Below are 22,136 nucleotides of genomic sequence, written 5' to 3'. Positions count from 1 at the left end.
AAGAGAAATTAAGCCTTCTCTCAGCTCATTTGTATCTAAAAAATGTGGTAGGGACTACATCGAGATAATCTCAGAAATCAAGCACTGCATTAATACAAAATGCGAGTAATAGTCTTCTAGATGGGGAAAACGAGTTACTTTTGACAAATGGCTAATTACAGGCATATTTTGAAACTTTCCTTCCTGTGACAGTGTTGACAAAACAAGGAAAATGTGGCAACTGGTAATGTCACACCTAACTTTGTGAGAACTCGGTTTCAGAGGTTTCAGTATTTTCTAAATAGCCTCAAATCTCCTAGATTTCTAGCTGTTTTGAAAACGGGAATTAACATATACCAGTACACTCAAATCAGAGAAGCCATTTTCAAATGAAGAAAAGCAATCTGAAGAGATTGAGTAAAAAAAGAAGGAAAAAATTTGCAACTTGTTAAGTTGGAGAGGCACTGCCAACTTTTCCTACTGAAACTGAACTAATGCAGAGCCAAGACTGTGGGTTTGAGCTGCCTCAGGCTTAGGTCTCCCACTTCCTGGGCAAGTACTGTCACAAGTAACTGATTTTAGTAAATTGGGCACCCCCTTCACCAGCTGTGTTTTTAAATGAGAATGACTAACTTTTTCTGGTTTGTGCTTAAGTCTTGTCAGGCACAGCCTGCACTCAGAGCATGTCTGATTTACAGTGAAAGTGAAAAATATATTTCCATTTTAACATTTAACTGTTTATTCCACTTAAGTATTGTTTCTATTACCATAGGCTAAGATTAGCCTAAAACTAAGATAGTCTAATTTATTCCTTAACCACTCCATAGCTAAAACATTAGATATTATGTCCCCCAACCTCATCCATGGTTGTGCCTCCAGCTGTGTTTGGAATACACAGAACAATTAAAAAACAAGTCCACCAGATTTTGAGTGGTGTAGACACAATAATATCTGCAATAAGCTATATATTGCTTTATTTTTCTTTGTAAACCCATCTTTCTTTTTCTTTAGTTGCTAGGTACTTGTCAAAGATTTGTCACCTTCTTACTTGTAAAATGTGGGCTTCCTGTAAAAAAATGGAGAAAAAGTTGGTGTCCCTACTATCGCAGGGTAACTCAACATATTCACAAACGTGGTTTGTCTATTTTAGCTTTGAACACTATTTGAACACTGTTGAAAGTAATCCTATAAATGTTTACTGATTGATCTTGTAGGGGAGGTCAGAATCATGTCCTTGGTAAGGGTGTATACGTAGCTGAAGATATTGAGCATGCTTTTGCTTTTCCCTGGTTGATCTGAAAAGGTTATGTAGAGCAGACTTGAGGAAAGGTTATTGGAAAGAGGATACTTATAGTAGCAGTTGTTTCCTTCCTGCAGGAAAGAAGTTTAGGGTTATTTTGAAGTGGTGCAAACTCGTGGTTAAACATTGCTTTGGTAATGGTTAGTGTAATTAACATATATCTTTGAGGAATAAGTGATACGTTTGGTAAAACGTGAAACAATTGGGATAGGGGTCTTGGGTGATACTGAGGCACATTGTCCATTTTGATCATGGTACTTCCGAATCAATTGTCATATCTTGAAATTTAACAGTCCTTAAGGTATTTTTTAAGGAATGTACTGAAGCATTAAGGCTCTTAACTGAATCTCCAGAGTTGTGGTCATAAAATTGACTTGCATCAAATGCATGGAACAAATGGTTAGGAAAAGGACTTGCACAAGCTGTTTTCTCTTTAAAATCTGTTCCAAATTATAGAATGAGTGCATAATTCAAATAGAGGAGCTGGCCACTAAAACCCTGCAGTGCTAGGCCACAGCTGATGTTGAGCAGTGTAGTTATCTTGCTTTCTTGTGTGCCTCAATATCTAATTTTCTTTATTGTTTTGTTTGTTTTGGTTTTTTTCCTTTCCTCCTGAAAGTACTTTCTATGGTTTAGAAAGCACTGATCTTGTCATGTTCTGATGTCTTCCAAAGAGGTGAACTTCTTGGACTACTGCTTTTTTGTTTTGTTTAGCTGCCTTACAATTACCCAACCTGCTGGAAAGTGCCTGCTTTCAACTGTCCAGAGAATTGTCCCTTGTGCCACATACTTTATAGGATTGCTTTAAAATGCTCAGTCAGGAGTCTAAGAGTAGCTTTGAAAAAATTCCCAATTACCTGTTGAGAACTAAACGTGCTTTTTTTTTAAAGGCAGGACCTTGAATGTTTATAAGTGTTGTACAAGTTGCAAATCAAAATGGAAATCTTTTCAGTGGGCCTGTTCTTGCATTTCACAAGTAGGTGTGTTCAGCTGGTGTTGTGTGTTTTTTTTAAGCTGTTGAAATTTGTCAGTATTATCTCTGTAAGTTGAAGAGCTCAACTACTCTGTTTCCAGTTACTAAGAAAATGGGTTATACTGGAAAAGTCAAGCATAACTGACCTGCTAATAAGAATAGAGTTTGCTCTTATTGATTAATAGTATCCTCTGATTTATATTTTATTTAATTAATGATTTCATTCTGGGCTACTGAGTCATATTTTTGAGTCGGAAACTGTTCTGCTGGGCTGACTTTATTTAAGTACACATGCAATAAAATTCCTGGGTTGTCAATAGACTTAAGAGTTTTTAAGTTTTTCATATTTTTTTAGAAGAATTTTCAATGACACTTATGCATGATACAGGAGACACAAACGGGTCCTTTTTTTCTTACTTCTTTCAAATCAGGGGCTTGAGGTGAAACTATGCTGCTTCTGCAGTTCAATTTCCATAATACATTTCCAGGAAGAAGCTCTTCTTCATCTTTGTTACTTGCTTGTAAAGTTTGTCATGTTAGCTTTCTCTTGCATTGTATTCAAGAATTTTTTGTGCTTGAGCTTTCCCATTGCACTTTAACTGAATGTATAACATTTAGAGTAATATTCAGCTTTTTCAGTCAACATTGAATTTTGGAGCCCAAGTGAATGGCTGCAATGCATAGGCTAAAATGGAAACTGGAACTAATTGTTGAATATTGAGTCTGCTCTTGGTCATGTTTCCTAATTTTACAGGCTTTCCTCTTCCCTCTACTTTTACAGTTTATGTGCTGTGTATGTGCTGTGTGACTTAAGAATGACCAGGATCTACTTTCTGTACTGACTCTATAAAGCTGCTGCTGAGTAAAAACATATCACCACCTGAGACTGGTGGTTTGCTGAAGTATTGGTTAGTGGCAGCTACAAACAAATCCTGACACAACACTGTCCATCATTAGGGAATATAGGGAGAATGAACAGCAAGTATCATTGTATGAAACACAGGACCTGCCTGTGTGTTGGATGCTGTCTGCAGTTTTGGGAGGTACAATGGGAGCTACAGAAAGGAAGGGGAAGCGGACTTCTTAAAAGTGGTATGAAATAGATGGTGGGAATTGGAAGTGACCAGCACTTACAGAGTCACCAAGGCAGTGGGTAAAGCAGTTGTGGAGTTGTTATTCACCAAATTGTGTAATATTAAGATTGTAGAGTGCTCCCAGAGGTTTGATTTAGAAAAGAAAGTCCACAAGGAGAAGCAAACATATGCAGTTTGTTGATACACAGGATTATACAGGCAGATTATATACAGCAGATTCAAGAAAACAAACTCACGTGCATCAAATCCCTAACAGATGTGATTGGAATAGGCAGAGATGTGCACTTTACCAGCTGTAATGGAACTGCTGTGCATATTGAGGAGTCTGAGGAAAATGGACGTCAAAGAAGTGATTAACGCTTCTGTGCTGATGATTGTGTTGGAGACAGAACGCGCCCTTAGACTCACCTCTGGTCTCAGCAATGTGCCTCTGTTTTGTTACTGAGTTTCTTCTATCTAGAAAGTGTTCAGGGAGGAAAATCTCATATTATACTTTGTTTATAGAATTTAAACCAGTTCCTCAAGCAGTTCTCAAGTTACTATTTGACAAACAGAAGGCTACATGATAGGTGATAAAGTTTTTAGTAACTTTTACATTCTGGGATAGATCAGAGTTGCAATACCTCTTTGTGTTCAAGCTTTAGAGTAAGCTTTTAACAACTTTTTTTTTTTTCTAGATTTTTTTTTATAGCACATATATTATACTATATATATGTGTGTGTGTGTATGTGAAGGTTTGAAAATCCCAGCCATTGTTGTTATCACTATTTAGAGACACCAAGTTTTTGATGGCAAATGTCTCTATTCCTATAACTATGCAATAGGAAGAATCCTAGGAAACTGCCTAATTTATAATTTTACAATAAATATGAAGCATGTATGTCTTTGAATCATAACATAATTCCAGTATTCAAAATTATTGTGGCATAATTCTCTTGTAGAATTTTTTTCAAAAAGTGGAGAGAAATTGATATATTTTAAACAATAAGACCATATTTCTCGTATCATTAGTCTTAGGACATTTACTTTTCCAGAAGAGTTCACACATTTACACCAAGTACGTTCTCATATTCACTAATGGCTCTACTTTTACTGTTAATGGGAGGGATTGAAAGGAATATATCTCAATAGAAACCACAGGGAATGAATGCAGATGTGTATGTTGTGCTATTAAATGTGTAATTAATTGGTTAAATCTGAATTGCAATCCATGTAAAAAGAACGAGCATGTAAAATGTTATATGTGAGGCACTCATTGGGATGGACAGAGAGACTTACCTATATAGACCTATCTACACACACATTATAATGTCTTTATTTTCTTTTCCTTCACAAAGTCCTGATTGCCATTGTTGTACTTGGTTTGTGGTTTTTTTTTTTTAAGCAGATTTATAAGATTCTTTTAAAAAAACCTTGAAAAATTTAATAGCCAAAAGATCCCTAGTAAAAAAAGAGAGCTAAAATAATTTAAGTATCATTTAAAAGTGATACTTAAAACTGAAAATAAAGTGTGAAACACTTTCACTTGCTACAGATTATTTTTGTGCAAAGAAATTCGCTGTGGTAGAAAAGCCATTCTTTTGGCACTCATTTTTCAACAACATTCAGTATAAATCTCTAGATTCCTTTCAGTCGAAGTTTGCCTCCAGAGGTTCTGCGTTTCCATGGTATCTAATCCCTGTTTAACAGACACACTTGGTATTTCTATACAGCTGTGGAATGGCAGCAGTGGACTTCAGTTAGCTTTTTTTCTTCTAGTGCTGATTTTACACCTTTGACCTTCTGACATATTAACTACTGTTGGAAACTTTCTGCAGAGATGTCTCATGAAAAAAAACCAAACAAAAAAACAAACCAGCCCGCTTCATTATCATGAAGGGATATTGCTAGATCTGGGTGTTAGAGAGTTGATGCTTGCCAAGTGATGGGATGGTGAGGAAAAGAAAATTATGTGCATCTGTTCTGTGCAGTCAGGAATTCTAATCAGATTTGATCACTTAGTTTTGAATACATGAAAGCAAAAAGTAGCTAAAAAATTCTATACTGCTGCATTTTACTGAAGCGCCTTATAAGCTTAATTGCTTAGTAGTGCAGTGTTTATTAAACTGAAGTTTCACCAGTCTTTAGAGGATGGTGTTTCTCTGGAGTGCTGTGGCCAGGATTATATTGCAGCAGAGCATGCATTTGGTAGAGAACTGGAAATAATTGCTTTCCTGCTACCTGGTCTGCATGGGTTCATGGGAGATTGCTGTTAAAATACACATTTGAAGATAAAGACATGTTGTCAACTACCTTATTTGTGCAGGATAAAAAACTGATATTGAGGAGAAAGCTAGCAAGTTAAAATATGATGTGGTTTGTTAGGCATATTTTCTCAAGAATCCTTGTATTCTAGAAAATTGTGAAGTATTTCTTTCAAAAAGCTGTTGTGGATATGTTTTTTCCAAATGCGCAATAAAATGAAAACACTTATTGTGCAGAAAGATTTATTTAGCTCTTCTGCTCTTAAAATTATTTTCTGAGTGTAATTACAGATTATTGGTTTTAGTTTCGATTTTTCAGTGGCTGCTAGTGACCTAAATCAGAGCTGATTGATCTTAGCACTTGCCCTCAGCAAGTTTGCGGATGACACCAAGCTGTGTGGTGTGGCTGACATGCTGGAGGGAAGGGATGCCACCCAGAAGGACCTTGACAGGCTTGAGAGGTGGGTGTATGCAAACATCATGAATTTCAACAAGGTCCAGTGTATAAGGTCCTGAGCCTGGGCTGGGGCAATCCCAAGCACAAAATCCTCAGCCATGGGCACTGCCAGCCCAGAGAGCCAAACGTGTCCCGGGCTGCATCCAGAGCAGTGTGGGCAGCAGGGCCAGGGAGGGGATTCTGCCCCTCTGCTCTGCTCTGCTGAGACCCCACCTGGAACCCTGCATCCAGCTCTGGGGTGCCAGCACAGGAAGGACATGGACCTGGGGGAGTGAGTCCAGAGGAGAGACACCAAAATGATCAGAGGGCTGAATGAAGCAGCTCTCCTATGAGGAAAGGCTGAGAGAGTTTGGATTGTTCAGCCTGGAGAAGAGAAGGCCTCAAGTGAGACCTTATGGCAGCCTTACAGTGCCTAAAGGGGCTGTGCAAGAAAGCCAGAGAGGGCCTTCTTACGTGGATGTGCAGTGGTCGACATGGGAGAATGGCTTCAAACTGTAGGAGGGTAAGTTTGTATTATATATTATCTTGTATTATATATAGGAAGAAATTGTTTCCTGTGAAGGGTATGAGGCACTGGAACATGTTGTGCAGAGAAGTTGTGAGCACCGCATCTGAGGAAGTGTTCAAGGCCAGGCTGGAGGGGGCTTTGAGCAACCTGGTCTGGTGGAAGGTGTCTTTGTCCATGGTAGGGGGGTTGGAACCCTGTTGTCCTAGGGCTCCCTTCTAACACATGCCATTCTATGATTCTATTCATGGTGATTGTGGTTTAATGAGATAGGTTTTATGTGTTTTTCTAAAAATAATAGCAGATAGTATGACCTGTTGATACTATTAGGTGGCATTCTGAAGAAAGAAACATGTTTTTCTAATGGGTTCAGAATCAAATTTTATTTTAAGCTCTTTTTTTTCTTTGAAAATCCTAAGATTAAGGTTTTGCTATTTACAGATAAATCTTATTTTTAGAATAGTAAAGCTCAAAAATGCAGTATTTGGTTACAAAACAAGCATTAAATTTGCAGCTTGTATTTGTTGAAGTGACGTGAGCTTTATGCAGCAAGAGATCTCTGCTTTCATGCCTCATTTGTAGAGTGGAGTTTATTGCAGGCTTACAAATCACTACCAGTAGGCAAGTATAAAAGTACTTGAATTTTTCAGCAAATGAAAGCATAAGGTGAAACACAGATGTGACAAGCTCCCAGCTAGCTTTTTGAAGAGGATAGGACTTTTTTTAACACACCGTTTGTTGCACCTATCATATTTATAATCTTACGATTTCTGTGGAATAAATACATGTGTACCAGTAGTCATTAATCTAATGCAGAAATTTCAGAGTTTTTTGTACACTGCTCTTGCAATCTTGAGTCTGTCATGCCTTTCCCTCCAATGATAGAAGCTGCAAATGGATGTTTTTGATTGACCTTTTGTCATGATCTGAAAAATTGATAATAGAGGACCAAAGTAACTTCTACCAAGTGAAGAAGATAAATCTCAGTTGGTGAGAGTTGTTGCTCTTTGTGAAGGAATCAATGTATCAGTGGACTATTTTGCATACAAAGGTTGAACTTGCATGATTTATTTGGTTGTCTCCACAGTTTTACTTGAAGCAAAGTATTAGGCCCAACATCATGGAATTTCTGTGTATTGTATTAGTTTTAATACAGCTTGGAGGAACCTATGAGCTCGTCAGTGTAAGGTCAAAGCTTCTTCAAAAATGTAACTTCATTTGAAAGGTAGAAAGAAGGACATGTTAAAAGTGCTTTGTAACTTATGATTGCTAATGAGAATTTTGTGTTGCTCTCTGGTGCCCCAGACAGAGCCATCACAGCTAAAATTTACCTAAAAGTCACGTTTTGACAAGATGATCTGGTAATAAAGGTATTAAAAGAAATAGGAAAAGAAAGCTGGCTAGTTCTTTGGGGTTTTATTTTTTAAATTTGTATGGCAGTATCCCCTGCATAATTTTGTGCTACACTCAAGAAATTATGTAAGCAGCATGAAAAAACATGTTTTTTAAAAAAAAGGATTTTTAAAATGTGTGCAATATGCTGTTAATATGCTCAAGTTGTGTTGCAATAATTTTATAATGTACCGGTTTCCATGAATCATATTGTATGAAAGGAGTAAAGAGCAGCTTTTGAAATGTAAAATCAGGTAAAAGAAACTGAGTGGTGTTTGTACAATATGACTGGAATTAGCAGCTACTTCAATACACTTTATCAGAAAGCATAATTCTAATCTTGTGTATTTTTGGTACAAAAGATAACAGGCATCTTATTATATCCTTCTCCCCTGATTGTTTTTTTTTTTTTTTTTAATGGCATAATTGAATAACTTGCTTATATTGCCACTCTTGTACAATCAGTTCATCAGAAATGAAGCGAACTCTGTTTAGCCCGGAAAGCAAACATCTGTAGGTCAGAGGCAGTTTACTATCTGCAGATAGATAAAAAGTGTTAAGTAGAGAAAGAGTTCCTCCACTTGTAGTTTTTATTTTGATAAGCCTAAACATTTAAAGTGTCTGCATCTGTCCCCTCAGTAAAAGCTTCTGTTCTAAGCACTTTCTTGTGGGTCATGTTTCTTTGTAAGCTGTCAGCTGATTTCAGATACTGCATCTGATTACTTTGGAAATAATTATACAAAATAACAGACTCAAGTAAATAAATTGTAGAAGGAATAACTGTTTACATTGTATAAAAATAATTTATTTTTAAAAGAAATTATTAATGTAGAAGTAGTAAATAAAGATAGCTGTATTTTCTACAATATTTTGGTGCTGAAAGGTCTGGCATTGATTTTAGCTTCTTCTGAAATGAAATAGTGAGTCACTGTTTTGTAGATCTTTTCTGGGAAGGAAACTGAAGATGATATAGGGTAATAAATCATATGAAGGAAACTGTTATATTTTCCTGTGCTCTTCACCCTTTTGTAGGTACCATGAGATTGAGTCATTGTCGGCGGAACAGGCGTTGCTGCTCAATTGATCTTTGAATTTTATATGTTCTATCATAGATACTTTTTGAGAATATGAGCCTGTAATGTACTGTAGTTTGAGGGCTGCAAAAGCAGGGATTGGAATACTGGCATTAACAGTTTAAGAGTAATGTGTCTAATAGCAAAGTACTCACTTTTTGTAGTGAAGCTCCATATAGTCAGCCAGATACCCCAAATACAGAGTAAAACATGAAGGTAAAAAATTTCAGTGTCACCCGCTTTTAAAATGTGAGGGAGGGAATAGGGGAAGGTACTAATTTACAGCTGTCTGTGGTTTAATAGGTCTTGGTAATTGTTTTAACCATAATCTTGACAAAAGCAGCTATGTTGCCTGCTACCAAATAATGGTTCATTGGAGGCTTGGGACGGGCTGAGATGATGAACTGTGATTTTTCCTTAGTCCTTCAGTTAAAAATTAGGTGAAAGATTCTTACTATTGGACAAAGAAGATCTTGGATACTATTTATATACTTTCAATGTTAAATGCTTCTTCAGGTGACATTTAAGTGCATAACATAAGTAAGGCCTTGAAACAGACATTTTCTGTTCCTTTCTGGGTGTTTTTAGCTTGGTTTCTATGGCAATGAAGCCTATGAAGGGTGTCGGGCCTCTTCTTCCCTTGTCTCCAAAAATAACTTCTAAATTTACCGCCAGTAGAAGCCAAAATTAAACGTGAAGGGGGAGGCTCAAAGATAGTTGGATTCCTACTGGTTTCAAGCAAGCTGGTGACTCCAGAGAGGAGAGTCAGTGCTCTGTGAAGACAAGGCAGAGTTGCTACAAGGCAAAATGATATAACCACTGCTGTCTACCCTGCTGGTGCAGGCAAAATTTCCACTTTACTGGGGCGAAGTTCTGCTGCAGCTGGGGGGTTTTGTTTTGGTGTTTTTTAACCCAGCAAAGCAGTGCTCTGAAAGGAGCTGAAGTTACTACCTTGAGGAGAGAGTAGGATACAGGACACATGAACAAGAACTAACAAAAGCTAGTTTGTGTTCATGGAGCTACTTGTGTTTATTATTCTAGCTGTAACCACTCAAGCTACTTAATCCAATTATTGTGGGTGTTTGTTTTTTTTTTTTTTTAATAAAAGGGGTGAAGATTTTTCTTTAAGTTGCTGCATTAGGATAACCTTGGTGCTTTTTAGAATTTCTGACAGTCCTCTATAATAGAAGAGAGGATAAATAGAAATACTTGGTTCCTAAATATAAGCCTTACAAAATAAAGGCACTTTGAGTGGCACTGAAGGGTTTAACAGGTCTCTTTTGTAAAGAACCCTTAGGATGGAATTTTTCCATTTCCAAATTGCAGTTGCTGTAACCATTGAATGACTCATTAACTTTGTCTTTGAAGGCAAGAAGTCTCATGTACATGTTCTTGTCTGATCTTCATGTTAACTCTATCATCTACTAAATTACTCTGCTATTAGTATATTAGAGATAATTTGGAGTAAAACAAGTTTCAAGAAAGCATGTAGAAAATGTAACATTAAATTTCTGGGGAATGGTTAAGTTTTTCAGAGTAATATACTCTGACCAATGATGTATTTGTGGATCTCTCTATCTTCAGAATAGTGACATCATTTACTGTGGTGTGGTAGGGGAAAATTGCAGTGATGGACGAGGGCGGGAGAGGAAGAATAGAAGTAACAGAGGTCCATTTAAGTTTGCTTTATTTTTTCTCCTGCTCAAAGACCAGATTGTTTTGGTGGGGTACTCAGAACTATACACACATCCCCAGTGAGGGTCAGTGTACCAGCCATTAGTTTAAGAACTATGCCAGTAGTGTTTTTGTTCTTTACACCTTACTTAATCAAATTATTTTTAAGAATGGGCTTATTTTTTTCTGTATGCATTACAGTACTAGATTTTTCTTGTGAGTTATTGTATTTAATTTAGAACCTAAATTTTTAGCTCTCAGCTTGCTTTACTGATCTGATTGACCTTTTTAGAGTTGAGTGGTTTGTATTCTCACTTGCTTTCTGTATCCCAGAATATATTAGATTGTTTTGAAGTGCTTTTGTTTTCTTTGGCTTTAACTACTCGAAATGGCTAAAAATATTTCTCATATTACTGCTACTTCTGGATCACTGATTAGGCATTAACTGACCTGATTGCTCAGGGCCCAGAAACCCTCAAAAATACCTATAATTTATATTGAAGGTGACCTCTGAGCATCAGGAAACATTTTTTTTATTTTTTCTTTTCTTTATTTTTAGTAATGTGAAGGTGACTGAGCACTGAAACAGGTTTTCCACATAGCCTGTGTAGTCTCTATCCTTGAAGGTATTCAAAAGGTGCTTGGATGTGGTCTCATACATCCAGTTTCATACATGGTGCTTCTCCTTGAGCAGGACTTGAGAGGTTGAAGTAGATGGGCTCAGAGGTCCCTTTCAACCTCAACCGTTCTGTGGATTTTGATATAATCTCCATATTAAAACAATTTTGGTGTGAGTGCTATACTGCTTAATAAGAAATACAGCATTCTTCTCAGAAGGCACTTTTCCCAGTAATCTGATTGTACTTTATCTAATAGGAAATAATTTGTTGTAGGGTGTTTGTAAAAAGTACCAATTTGAGGTTATATAATTCTTCTTTTAGATACGTTTAACTTAATCTTGTTTTTTGGTCTGGATTTTACATGTGCTTCAGTTCTTGCCTTCTAGGCATCTTATCTAGTAATTCACACTGCTGGGAACTGGCACTTTTTAAATTCTAGTACTCTTTCTTTTTTAAAGCTTGATACATTCAAAGAACTATCAAGTTAGCTAAAATAATCAAAAATGTCTTTTCTAAAAAAAGATGCTGTATCTGAATTCCACAGTTTTAATCAATATTATTCCTTCTCTGAATTCTTATTTCTGTATATGCTTTACTGTACATGTGTTTTAAAAACTGCATCTTAATCAAGAAAAAAAAAAAGAAACCAGCAACTTGAAGTTTTGTAGGGAAAGGATTGTTTCCATAGTGTAAAGAAAAGCAGAATATTTTGAGAAGTCTTAGAATTTGCATGGGGAAGCTCTTTGACAAGATGCAAGAGAATGAAAGGCCCAGTTACAGAAGTAGAAGTGTTTTAATTGTTTTTCTTCTAGATAAATACAATAAACAATATTTCTCATCTGATGGATTTTAAAATAGGTTAATACATTTTATGACTGTACCTAGGAACAAAAATATAATGGTATTAAAATATTCATATAATAGTATTTTCCCATGTGGTAAACATGGAAAACTCCAGATTTTTAAGACTCCCTGAAAATCACTGAGAAGAAAACCATTCATAGGAAGAAAAAAAGGCATGGCGGTTAAGATAATATTTAGTTGATTGCTTAAAAGACTTTAGCTGGTCTACTTGAAGTGGTCATGTGCTGTTTTGTAAATAATTTGTTTTGTTGATGAGAGTAATCCTGTCTCTTTGAACATGTCTCTGCAAGTATTAGGTTGTCATGGGAAGTATTCCCTGAATGCCTCTGAAATGTGTGTGTTTTTCTCCTAAGCTCCACAATGAGGATGACCCCCCAGAGTCTTCAGCAGCTGAGCAGCCCTCGACGTCTGCAGAGACTCCGCAGCCTCCGCAGACAGCAGCCTTACCCGAGGCAGATACTTCCCCTCCTCCTTACTGTAGCATAGCTGTGGAAGCAGCTGCAACCTCAGGTATTTTTTCTCAAATAGCAGCTTGTCAGGGATGAGCCTGTGTGAATCAGCCCTTGGTTCAAACTGGTCTGATGCTGCCATGTATTTTTTTCTTCACACACAATTTCAGTAAAAAACTGTCCTTTGATGTGCCGCCCTTTGGTTTGTTCAAAAGAAACACTCTTGTAAATTACTCTGATTATTCCAAATTGCTACACAAAATGGATGTTCATTAATTAGTTTAATAGGTTGTCTGCTTTTAGTTGATTTCCATTTTTAATCTACATCTTTGAGTAGTGCTCCATTATTAGACCTCATTAGCAATTTTCATTGCCTCTTTATAAAAAATCTTCAGACTTCTTTAGTGTGTGACATGGTTTGGTGAAAATATTGCCATGAAAAGGTTAATTTTGCTTTAAAGGTTCTTGATAAAACTTCTCATGAAAAATGAGTAATGGGTCTCTTTATTCATTTATTCACTGCTCCTTTTCTTAGGAGATTTTGACTTTTCTTGTGGATATGGGAGTTTCTGTTTAAGTAAAGTTGCATGGATTTATCTCCCATATGCCAAATAAATATTTTAGGAGTAACTGCCAAGCTAATTTTTTTAATGTTTGTTGAAAGAACAGTTTCCTGTCCCTGTTCTTTGAGACAGTGTTTGCAAGTGTAATACATAGCTGTGTGGAATTATCCCTATATATAACATCCTTGTGTTGGTGTGCTGACAAATCTGTTGACCATGTGACCTGTGCTGACAAATCTTTACCACGTAAACAGCCTTTTAACAAGCTACTGCTTGCTGTAGGAGGAAGCTCAAGGCATATTTTAAGTTCTTTTAGTTAATATTGTTTATCATTCTATTCTGTATGGTGATGTCTTACTGTTGTAACAGAAGAATGAAATCTGTGATCCATTTTGACGGAAGGAACAATTTTTAAAAGAATGTGTTGAAATTGAAATCTTGGAAAAACTGATTTTTAGAGAGCAGCTGGAATTGGCAACAAGGCTACACTAATAACCATACAGCATGACTACTACCAGACTGAAGTAACAGACTGATACTGATATTTAAAAGCTTTTTTTCTTTGAAAGATTACTGTGTATATATCTTTTGTATGACTGGATAAAAAGCATTTGGTGGGAATGCCTAACCAAATATGATTCTTTTCTTCATAAATTTATTGATTCCTTGCCAGCATCTATGTTAAGGTTTCTGCCTTGGGTAGCAGCTCAAAGTACCTTCAAGCTGTTAAAAGGTTTTCTGTCAAAAATATTTTTAAGAACTTAAAATCCAAATATCCTGTGTAAAAAAAAATATACTTTAAAGGTAAATAATTATGTGCATGTGAAAGCTAATATTATTGACATCTTTCTGGTTTAAAAATAAATAACTTCTTTATTTTGAACAGACTCACACAATGAGTTTTATCCTGTACCACCTCCATACAGTGTAGCTACCTCTCTTCCTACATATGATGAAGCAGAGAAGGCCAAAGCTGCAGCCATGGCAGCTGCTGCAGCTGAAGTTGCCCAGCGAGTAAGTGATACAGTTCTGCTGTATTTCAGTTTTGTGAAATGTGTTAGGTTAATTATTTACAACTGGGCCCATATTATGATCCATTACTATAATAATGGTGCGCTGATGATTTAAATATTTTGGATGTTTAGGTTTATATAGATAGTGTAAGTTAGTTGTGAATACTATAAAAAGCATGTCATATTCAGTCTTTTGAAAGACATAGCTGTCAAAACAGCTTTAAAAGCCAATTTTTGCCCTGCTTTAATAGTTTAACCAGTATTTTGTCAATTTTTAATTACATATCCCTTATTAATGTTATTTTGTGGAGTTATCACTAAAGTGTACTGTTTTGGATGGTAAAACCAAAAAAAATTTCTAAAGACCTTTAGAAAGGAAGGGAGAATTTCAACAGTCTGGAAGGGTCATCACCCCAAATCATGTAGACAGTTTTTAAAAGGAAAAGTTCCCATTTGATCTATGGAAACTTAAATACTGAATTTCAAAGAAGTGTTGAACTGAAAATGAAGTTCAAAGAATTTAAGTTAGTACTTAAAAAAGCCCCTATATAAGTTGTGGTAAACAATGAATAGGCATATATTCAGTGTGTCTAATTTTGTAAGAATTAACCTTATGAAGTACACAATCTTCAAAAGTTAGTGGTTAATGTTAGTTTTGTAAGCAAGTTTCTTCTTTTCTCTGAAGGTTTGGAATGTGGAAATTCTCCTACTTGGTAGTATTGAGCATAATATACTATACCCAAAAAAGGCTTCCAGTGCTTTCACTAAAAATCTCCTCCTTGAGATCAAATGTGTTTACATTTGATATAGATTTAAAATCTTGCTGGCTGCAGTGTGCTTGTGACTGGAAAAAAACCCTTTACTCACCCAGCAGGAAGCAGGTCCTTCCTTGACTGCTGCAGAGTACTCACAATGCACAAATACATAGCTAATGTTAAAATGGGTTTGTGTCACATCACCAGTGATGGTGTCACACAAATCTGTTTTACTGAATTCGGTGGGAAACCATGGAGATTTGACTTGCCAAATTTCAGCAGTGAGGGGATGATCTTCATTGTCACATTTTATCTGCTCTAACAGGAGCATGGGTTCTTTGTAGTCTGTCCTTACTGCTTGTCACATGAGTAAAACTTTCGCTGAAATACTGGTCTGAGGGAAACCCTTATTCTGAAGTTACAAATTTGGAGCATTAACAACCTGAATCCTAACTTGTGGAGTGCCTGTGACACTGCAGACAGGATATGCAGCTCTTGCAAGATTCTTGTTCTTACATCTAGAACCCTATGAAATGCAAATTTCAGCAATTTCAAGGAGTCTCCTTTGACAGCTCAGACTGAGGTTTGGCCAATTTCCAGAATAAAGCTAAGTGAAACAAACAAACAAAACTCCAAAACATAACAACTATTTTTTTTGTCTTGTCATATTAAACTTTTATTTACTCTTTCTTACAAGTTCAGGTCACTGTGACAGAAACCTATTTTTCCCTTCCTTCAACAGTCTACTTGGTTTTGGTCAAACCACAAATTTTTGAAAAATGAGTTTGCTTAGTTGATACATACAGTGTTTAAATTTTTTAAATGCATGGAGAAATGGTCTTGTATGAAAATATTTAGGCTGGCTATAGTTCTGAAGGGGATGGCACTTCAGATGTTCTGTTCTCAGAACATTCACAAATGTTCTGTATCAGAGTAGAATTACAGAACTAAAAGTAGATACACCTTATGGCTGCTCTTGACTGCTTTTGGTGAAAAAATTGGACCTGTGAAAGAGCAATTTCTGGTGTGACCTGAAGAGTTTTATTATTCTTAGCCTTCAGTTAGAAGGGAAGGGGAAGGCCACTGGATTCAGCTCTCTTCAGTGGTGGGTGGAGGAAAGAAGGACAATGACTGAGCCTCTGAACCTTACATATTATGGGAAGAGAAGTCTGGTTTTGATTGAGCAGGGAGGTAACTGGCTCTAGCTGGGATCAGAGAGGATGGGTCTAAGTCAAAATAAGAAAAGGCAAAGGTGAATGGAGGGCAATTGTATGGGCAGAGTAGAAATACTTAAATGAGAAACAGAAGGGAAAAGGATTAACTGAGATTGGTAGAAAAGGGAACCCAAGTGGGAACAAAATGCAGTGGTGGGAAAGGGACTGAAGCTGGTCTGTGAGAAAAGAAGACCAGGGAGGGAAAAGGAATCTGGAGGTAAGAGGCGAGAGAGTTGGATACAGTGATTAAGTGAGAGATAAACTTTTTCACAGTCTGCTTTGCTGGAACATACAGGAGAGCTTGAAATTCAAGAACTACGTGCTGACACCACAAGAATTTCACTTACGAAAAATCATCTAGGAGCATGCTATCAATTCCCCCAAAGCAGAGATTGACTGTAAGGTTCTAGACTTATGGCAGTACTAAATTAGAATCAGAAGCGTATCTGAAAGTCACATTCTTGCTGAATGCTGAAGAGCTCAAGTTTGACAGTAATTCTGGTCAGTTTGCTTCTGTTTTTTTGTTTTTTTTTTTTTTGTTTTTTTTTTTTAAGCAAATGTGCGCACACACACAAGCTGTGTTAGAGAAAAAGCATTAAGGTTGCAAAGCTGGGCTTTGGGGAAAAAGTAAGAAATGCTGAAGCTGAGTTTCAGTTTTGTAGATGATATTAAAATTATGTGCCAGTGCAGTTGTAATTACTGCTGTTTTAATTATCTTACCACGTGATGCTGCCACAAAATCCCTACCTTATTTAATACCTCTGGTCTTACACTGAGATAGACTAAGACTGTGTAATAAGACTGTCTTAATGTGGCAGAGGGCTGGAATAAGAAAGAAGGCTTTCGTTACAGTTTGAGTGGTGGTTTGCCATCTTTAGGGGGAGGGTTTAGCTCTGAATACACATGGAAGAACAGATAAGTAACTTAATTATGTAGCAGTAGTGCAAAGTTCAATTGTTTTTCACTTTTACAAGTGACAGCTGCAGACATTATCAGACCTGCATGTTACACACTTTGCAAAACATTGACAAATGATGTAGACGTGTAGATTTTTCACTTTTTATTTTCAGCCTTATGGAGTCAGTGCTCTTACAAATGTGAACTCTGCTGTGTTCTAAGCTTCTGGTTTCTTCCTTGTAAACAAGGATATATTGCCTCTACTGCAATGATGTGAACAGTTGGAAGAAGTTAAATGTCCTTATGTTACCTTGAGTGATGTGTGAAGCTGATCATCTTCATGGTGTACTCCAAAGTGTGCAGTGAAGGTTCAAATCTACTCATTAAGCAAAAGAGAGGAAAATGACATATAAGGGCAGCACACTTAATATGCAGCTTTCATTTTTTTCCCCCAAATCATGTACGCCACTAAAAACGATCCTTAATGTGATCATGTTAAATACTTCATCATAGGCCCTGTATTAACAGATAATATGAACAATCTAAACATTTACTGAAGCTTTCAATAATTTTATAATTCCTTGTGTAGCTTGTCTTGCAGGAATAGATTGTATATAAACATGTATTCCTTTCAAATGCTCCCAGATATCTCATTTATCAAAGAAATGGTACTAGCCCTGTGTCATCAGTAGTGATAGCATTAGTTATCCTGGCTTTTTCTTTTCAAATTCTCAAGGTCAGTTTTGAAAGGGCAATTTAAATGGACAAAAATACTGCTGACAGTTTAATGACTTTATTTGTATGTTGCAATGAATGGCTTTTACTTAATGCTTTTCAGTTGCATTTGTCTTATGTTTTTCTGTTTTTACATGCTTAGCACGCCCAGTTTAGGGAATCTAGGAGTCTGTTTGATGAAATATTCCTCAGTCGTCCAGAGGTATGGTATAGTTCTCTCTAGTTTAGACTTTGCTATGAATTTTCCTGCTGGCAAACAAAATGCTTCTAGGGTTAATTGTGCCTTTTTCCCCCACTATTAATTTCTCCCTATTGGTTTGTATGCTGAAGGTATAATTTATGGAGTTTATTAAGTAATTTAACCCTTTCCTCAGAAGTTTTTCTCTGTAATCATTGCACTGGGAAGAGTTTTATCAGTTTAGGAGTTCTTTACTTGATTAAGGTGGTTGTTTTCCTATATGCTATATTTCAGTTTGAAAAAAAGCTAAAAAACATCGAGGAGAAAAAAAGAGTCCTCTTGCAGAATACTACAGAGAGCACTATAGTTTATGGGGATTTAATAGATTCAACTTCAATAGATGTTGTGTACCATTTGATGTTCTTTTTTTTTAGAGAAATTACTCTGTGTGACATGCCATTTATGTTGATAATATAATTTTTTCTTCAGATGTTTCTCTGGTCGTAGGAGCAGTGAGTTTTCTGTTCCTACAGATGTCAGTATATTTAGAAAGCAAGAAATGCTGTCTGTCTTCCTTAACTTGGCTAAATTTGTCAAAAATCAATGGCATACTGAAAAAGTGTTGCATATCTTACAGATTTGTGTGTGTTGTGTTACATTCTTCTCATTTATAAGAAAACTATACCATATTGATAAAAATGTCATTATCTAACAGAAGTATTTTGTGAATATATGTTTAAGCATCAGTGTAGAGGACAGTTGTTCTTCATTGCCCATTTTCACTCCTCAGTGCATGGTGGCAAACAATTATATTTTGAAGAAAGACTAGGGCAATTGACACCAACCAGATTAAATGAGAGCACTGAAAGACAGGCAATATTAGTGGGACTTGAGCAGTGGTCAATTAGAGTTTTTTGTCTGCAGGACTGCTCATAAAACCTCATAATCCTAAATGATGTGGATATAGGCTGATCTAATTTCTTAGTATTCTAAGTATTTAATTTCTTAAACACTCATAACTTTTGTATGCTGGTTTTTGGAGACAGTAAAGAGAAATCAGTTTCATCTTCCTTTTTGACATGGAGTGTGATAAATTAATACTTGTTCATACTTAATTCAATTAAATTTTCATTTTTCTGAGGCAACTTTTACATGGAGTGTAATTCACTAATTGTTTCACACTGTAAATGCCAGTGTGAAGTACAGTTGCTAGCAGACAGCTTTTAAAAAGTCCAAATTGTAGCTCTTTTTAAAATGCCTTTTCAGCCCTTCCTTCCCTCCCCTTCCTCTCCTCTCCCATTCCTCTCCTCTCCCTCAGTCTTGTAGCTGCAGCAAAGTTGAGCTAAAGAGATGCTTTCTTAGTCACTTAAGATGACCATTTAGGAACACCTGAAATTATGTGGAGTTGAGTTATAGCCCCTTAGTATTGTTGTTTAACTGGCATTTTGTGCTCCTATTGGAATTGTCTGTGTGGATGGCAGTGTTTTCTAAGTAAGTTATCTGATATCATGTCTTGGTTAATTAATCTGAAGTACAGTGCACAGCTGGAATTTCATGGCTGTATTACTTAAGGGTGAAGCTGACTGCTCTGAGTTGGTAGAGCAGTCGTTTGAGCACATTTTTAACCTAATTGCCATAACCTGGTAAATTATTTTGCCCTATTGACAAAGTGGAACATGTGACAGAGCTTTAGATCTCTGTGCTTGTTTAATGCCCTTTTAGTCATTATTTCTGTACTAAATACTTGTGGGTGAAACAGCCAAGTAAATTTCACTTGATCTCTCTTGATTTCATGTTTTTATAGGTATATTTTTATGTCAGTTCAAATACATTATGGTAGTAGCAGGAAGAATTAGGAGAAGAATGTTACCTGTGCTTCTATTTAGACCATTTTACTGCTGCTACTGACAGCATTATTTAACTTGTGTCATCCTGCATTGTTTTGATGTTACTCATTTAAGTATAAAAATGGTGTTTAATTGGTCTTAGTTTTCATCAGGCTCTTTAGGAAGTGTTGTCATTGTGAAAACTTTTGTGTTTGCCTGTCTACAGCTGGAGCAATGTTTCACCTGTGTATAGAACTTCATATATAATATCTGCTAAGTTCTGTTGAAAATCTGCTGAGAAACAAAGCAACTCTCACTTTCACTATTTTAAGGTCCAGCATTTTGACACAATGGGATAAATATTTGGATCATTTTGACTTATGTCTCTGTTTGCTTTCGTTTGACTTGAAGTGCTGTGCTTTTTGAGTTTAGAGGCCCTTTAGATACTTCTAATGTGTTTGCGCCCTCTAGTGACCCTGGAGGTGTTCTTTGCTTATGTTTTGCTGTGGGTTGTAAAATTGCTTAGTGCAGTGCTGTTGCATCAGCACTTGATTTTAAGATACCAACCTTATTCTATAACTTTTATTTTATATGAAGGAAATTATTAGGAGACCTTTCCAGCAGGAAAAGTATAGAGCAATACTGTGTGATGACTTTTCAAAAAATATTTAATAGTTTGGCTACATAGCAAGATAGTTACAGTAACAAAAAGAATTATGTTGTTTTCAATTGTTGAAGTACTGATCTGAAATAATTCTAGCTTCATTTAAGATGAATAGACAAGTATGTACGTATCTTCTACAGAAACTTTTACAGAAAAATTTGGGCTCTGTCAATATAAACAACAAATAAGATTTGTTTTATAGTTATAAATTATTTTTTTAAAACTTCCTTTATGTGGACATGTTACAGAAATGTCAATTTTCTTCTAGCTTTAGAAACGTGATTAATGATTTATCCTATAGATAGTTATTCTAAACTTTTCACTAAATTATCACTAACCTGTAAATCCAGGAAGAAGAGTATCCACCACGGGATGATTTCAGTGATGCAGATCAGCTTAGAGTGGGCAATGATGGCATCTTCATGTTGGCATTTTTCAGTAAGTTATCTTGTATCCCAGACCTACTGAGGTATATCTTAATTGTACCTTTTTCCTATGGAATATAAAGGAGAGCTGTAATAATAATAAATTGCATTAATGTACTGTAATGAACAGATTTTTCTGCCTGTGCACAGATATAATGGACACTTCCTGTTCCAGATACAGCAAATATGTTGCCTTTTTTTTTGGTGGCATCTGTAACAGATAAGGGGACAAAGCAAAATCATAGTAAATGCTTGAAGGTCTTTTTCTGTACTGGAAATACTGTCATCTTCTAGTTGGACCACCAACTTCAGTTCAAGGTCAGATCACAGGAGTATGGCAATTGATTTTTAACTAAAAAAAAAAAAAATTAAGAGACAATGTGCTGTATAAAAGTTGCTGATGTTAGTGTAGTGAATTAAACAGCTGCAGGTTGATTTTTGGAACAAATCCAACCGTACTCATTTTCAGGTTGAACTAACCACTGTCATATAAAAATGCATTGTCTTCAGGTAACCTGATTTCAGCCTTCCCTTCAACCAGCCCTTCTGCAGCTCTTTGTCATGTACTGTATGTACACTGTGCATGTCTTGTAACTTGTGTACTGCATTAAGCAAAGTTAAAGTTAGCAACTAGAAGCTGTTTCTATGAGGAAGCTGTGTTAGTTTTACCAATTGCTTATTTCTTTCTAATTTCTGAGGGTTTTTTCCCTTTCTGAAACAAATGTGTTTGGCAACCTGGATGGAAGATTGGTGCTGTGGATATAGCTGTTCTGCTGAGAATTCATCAGGATTAAAGCTGATGTATTATCCACTGAAGTCTCCATTATGTCTTTCCACCTACGTTTCCTAGTAGTTCTTTCTTCTGTAATCTTTTTTTCAATATCTTTAACTGTTGCAGATGCAGGTTGCAATACTTTCACAGCTTTTTTTTGTGTATGATGCGGTGTTTTCACCTTGGGGTAAAAATATATGTGTCTGCCTCACAAAGCTATAAAGACATTTATAGAGTAGATATTGTAGTATGACCTCTTTTTGTAGTTGGAGCCTAGAAAGAGTATGTTCTTGGGGGCAAAGGGAGGTGTGACTTAATTTTTCTTTTTTGCTTTATTTTCCTCTCCCTTTTCTATGTTCTATAATTTTTGTATTTAACCTATTTAGATCCTTTATTGTGTGAAATTGTTCTTTATTTTAAATTCTGGTTCAGGCCTTCATTAGCAGTGCGCTTTGAGGCCAAGGAGATCAT

General features: G+C 36.2%; 1 protein-coding gene across 3 annotated transcripts in view; it reads left to right on the top strand.

Moving 5' to 3' along the window:
* Positions 1-22,136, top strand: part of NDFIP2 (Nedd4 family interacting protein 2) — a 45,186-nt gene that overhangs the window by 5,772 nt on the left and 17,278 nt on the right. For 2 of the 3 annotated variants that reach the window (XM_088052161.1, XM_088052162.1), the window contains exons 2-5: positions 12,528-12,684; positions 14,073-14,200; positions 17,943-18,002; positions 20,819-20,906. In XM_088052161.1, coding sequence (XP_087908287.1) covers positions 12,528-12,684; positions 14,073-14,200; positions 17,943-18,002; positions 20,819-20,906 — 433 coding nt within the window. The remainder of the gene's footprint in view (positions 1-12,527; positions 12,685-14,072; positions 14,201-17,942; positions 18,003-20,818; positions 20,907-22,136) is intronic. The other variant, XM_014252377.2, reaches the window with a different exon arrangement.

Source organism: Pseudopodoces humilis, chromosome 2 (genome assembly GCF_049639895.1).
Source record: "Pseudopodoces humilis isolate 2021_Gansu_Grassland_sample_001 chromosome 2, ASM4963989v1, whole genome shotgun sequence".
Lineage (NCBI taxonomy): Eukaryota > Metazoa > Chordata > Aves > Passeriformes > Paridae > Pseudopodoces > Pseudopodoces humilis.
Note: the sequence above shows the minus strand (reverse complement) of the source record. Positions and strands in the feature narration are given on the sequence as shown.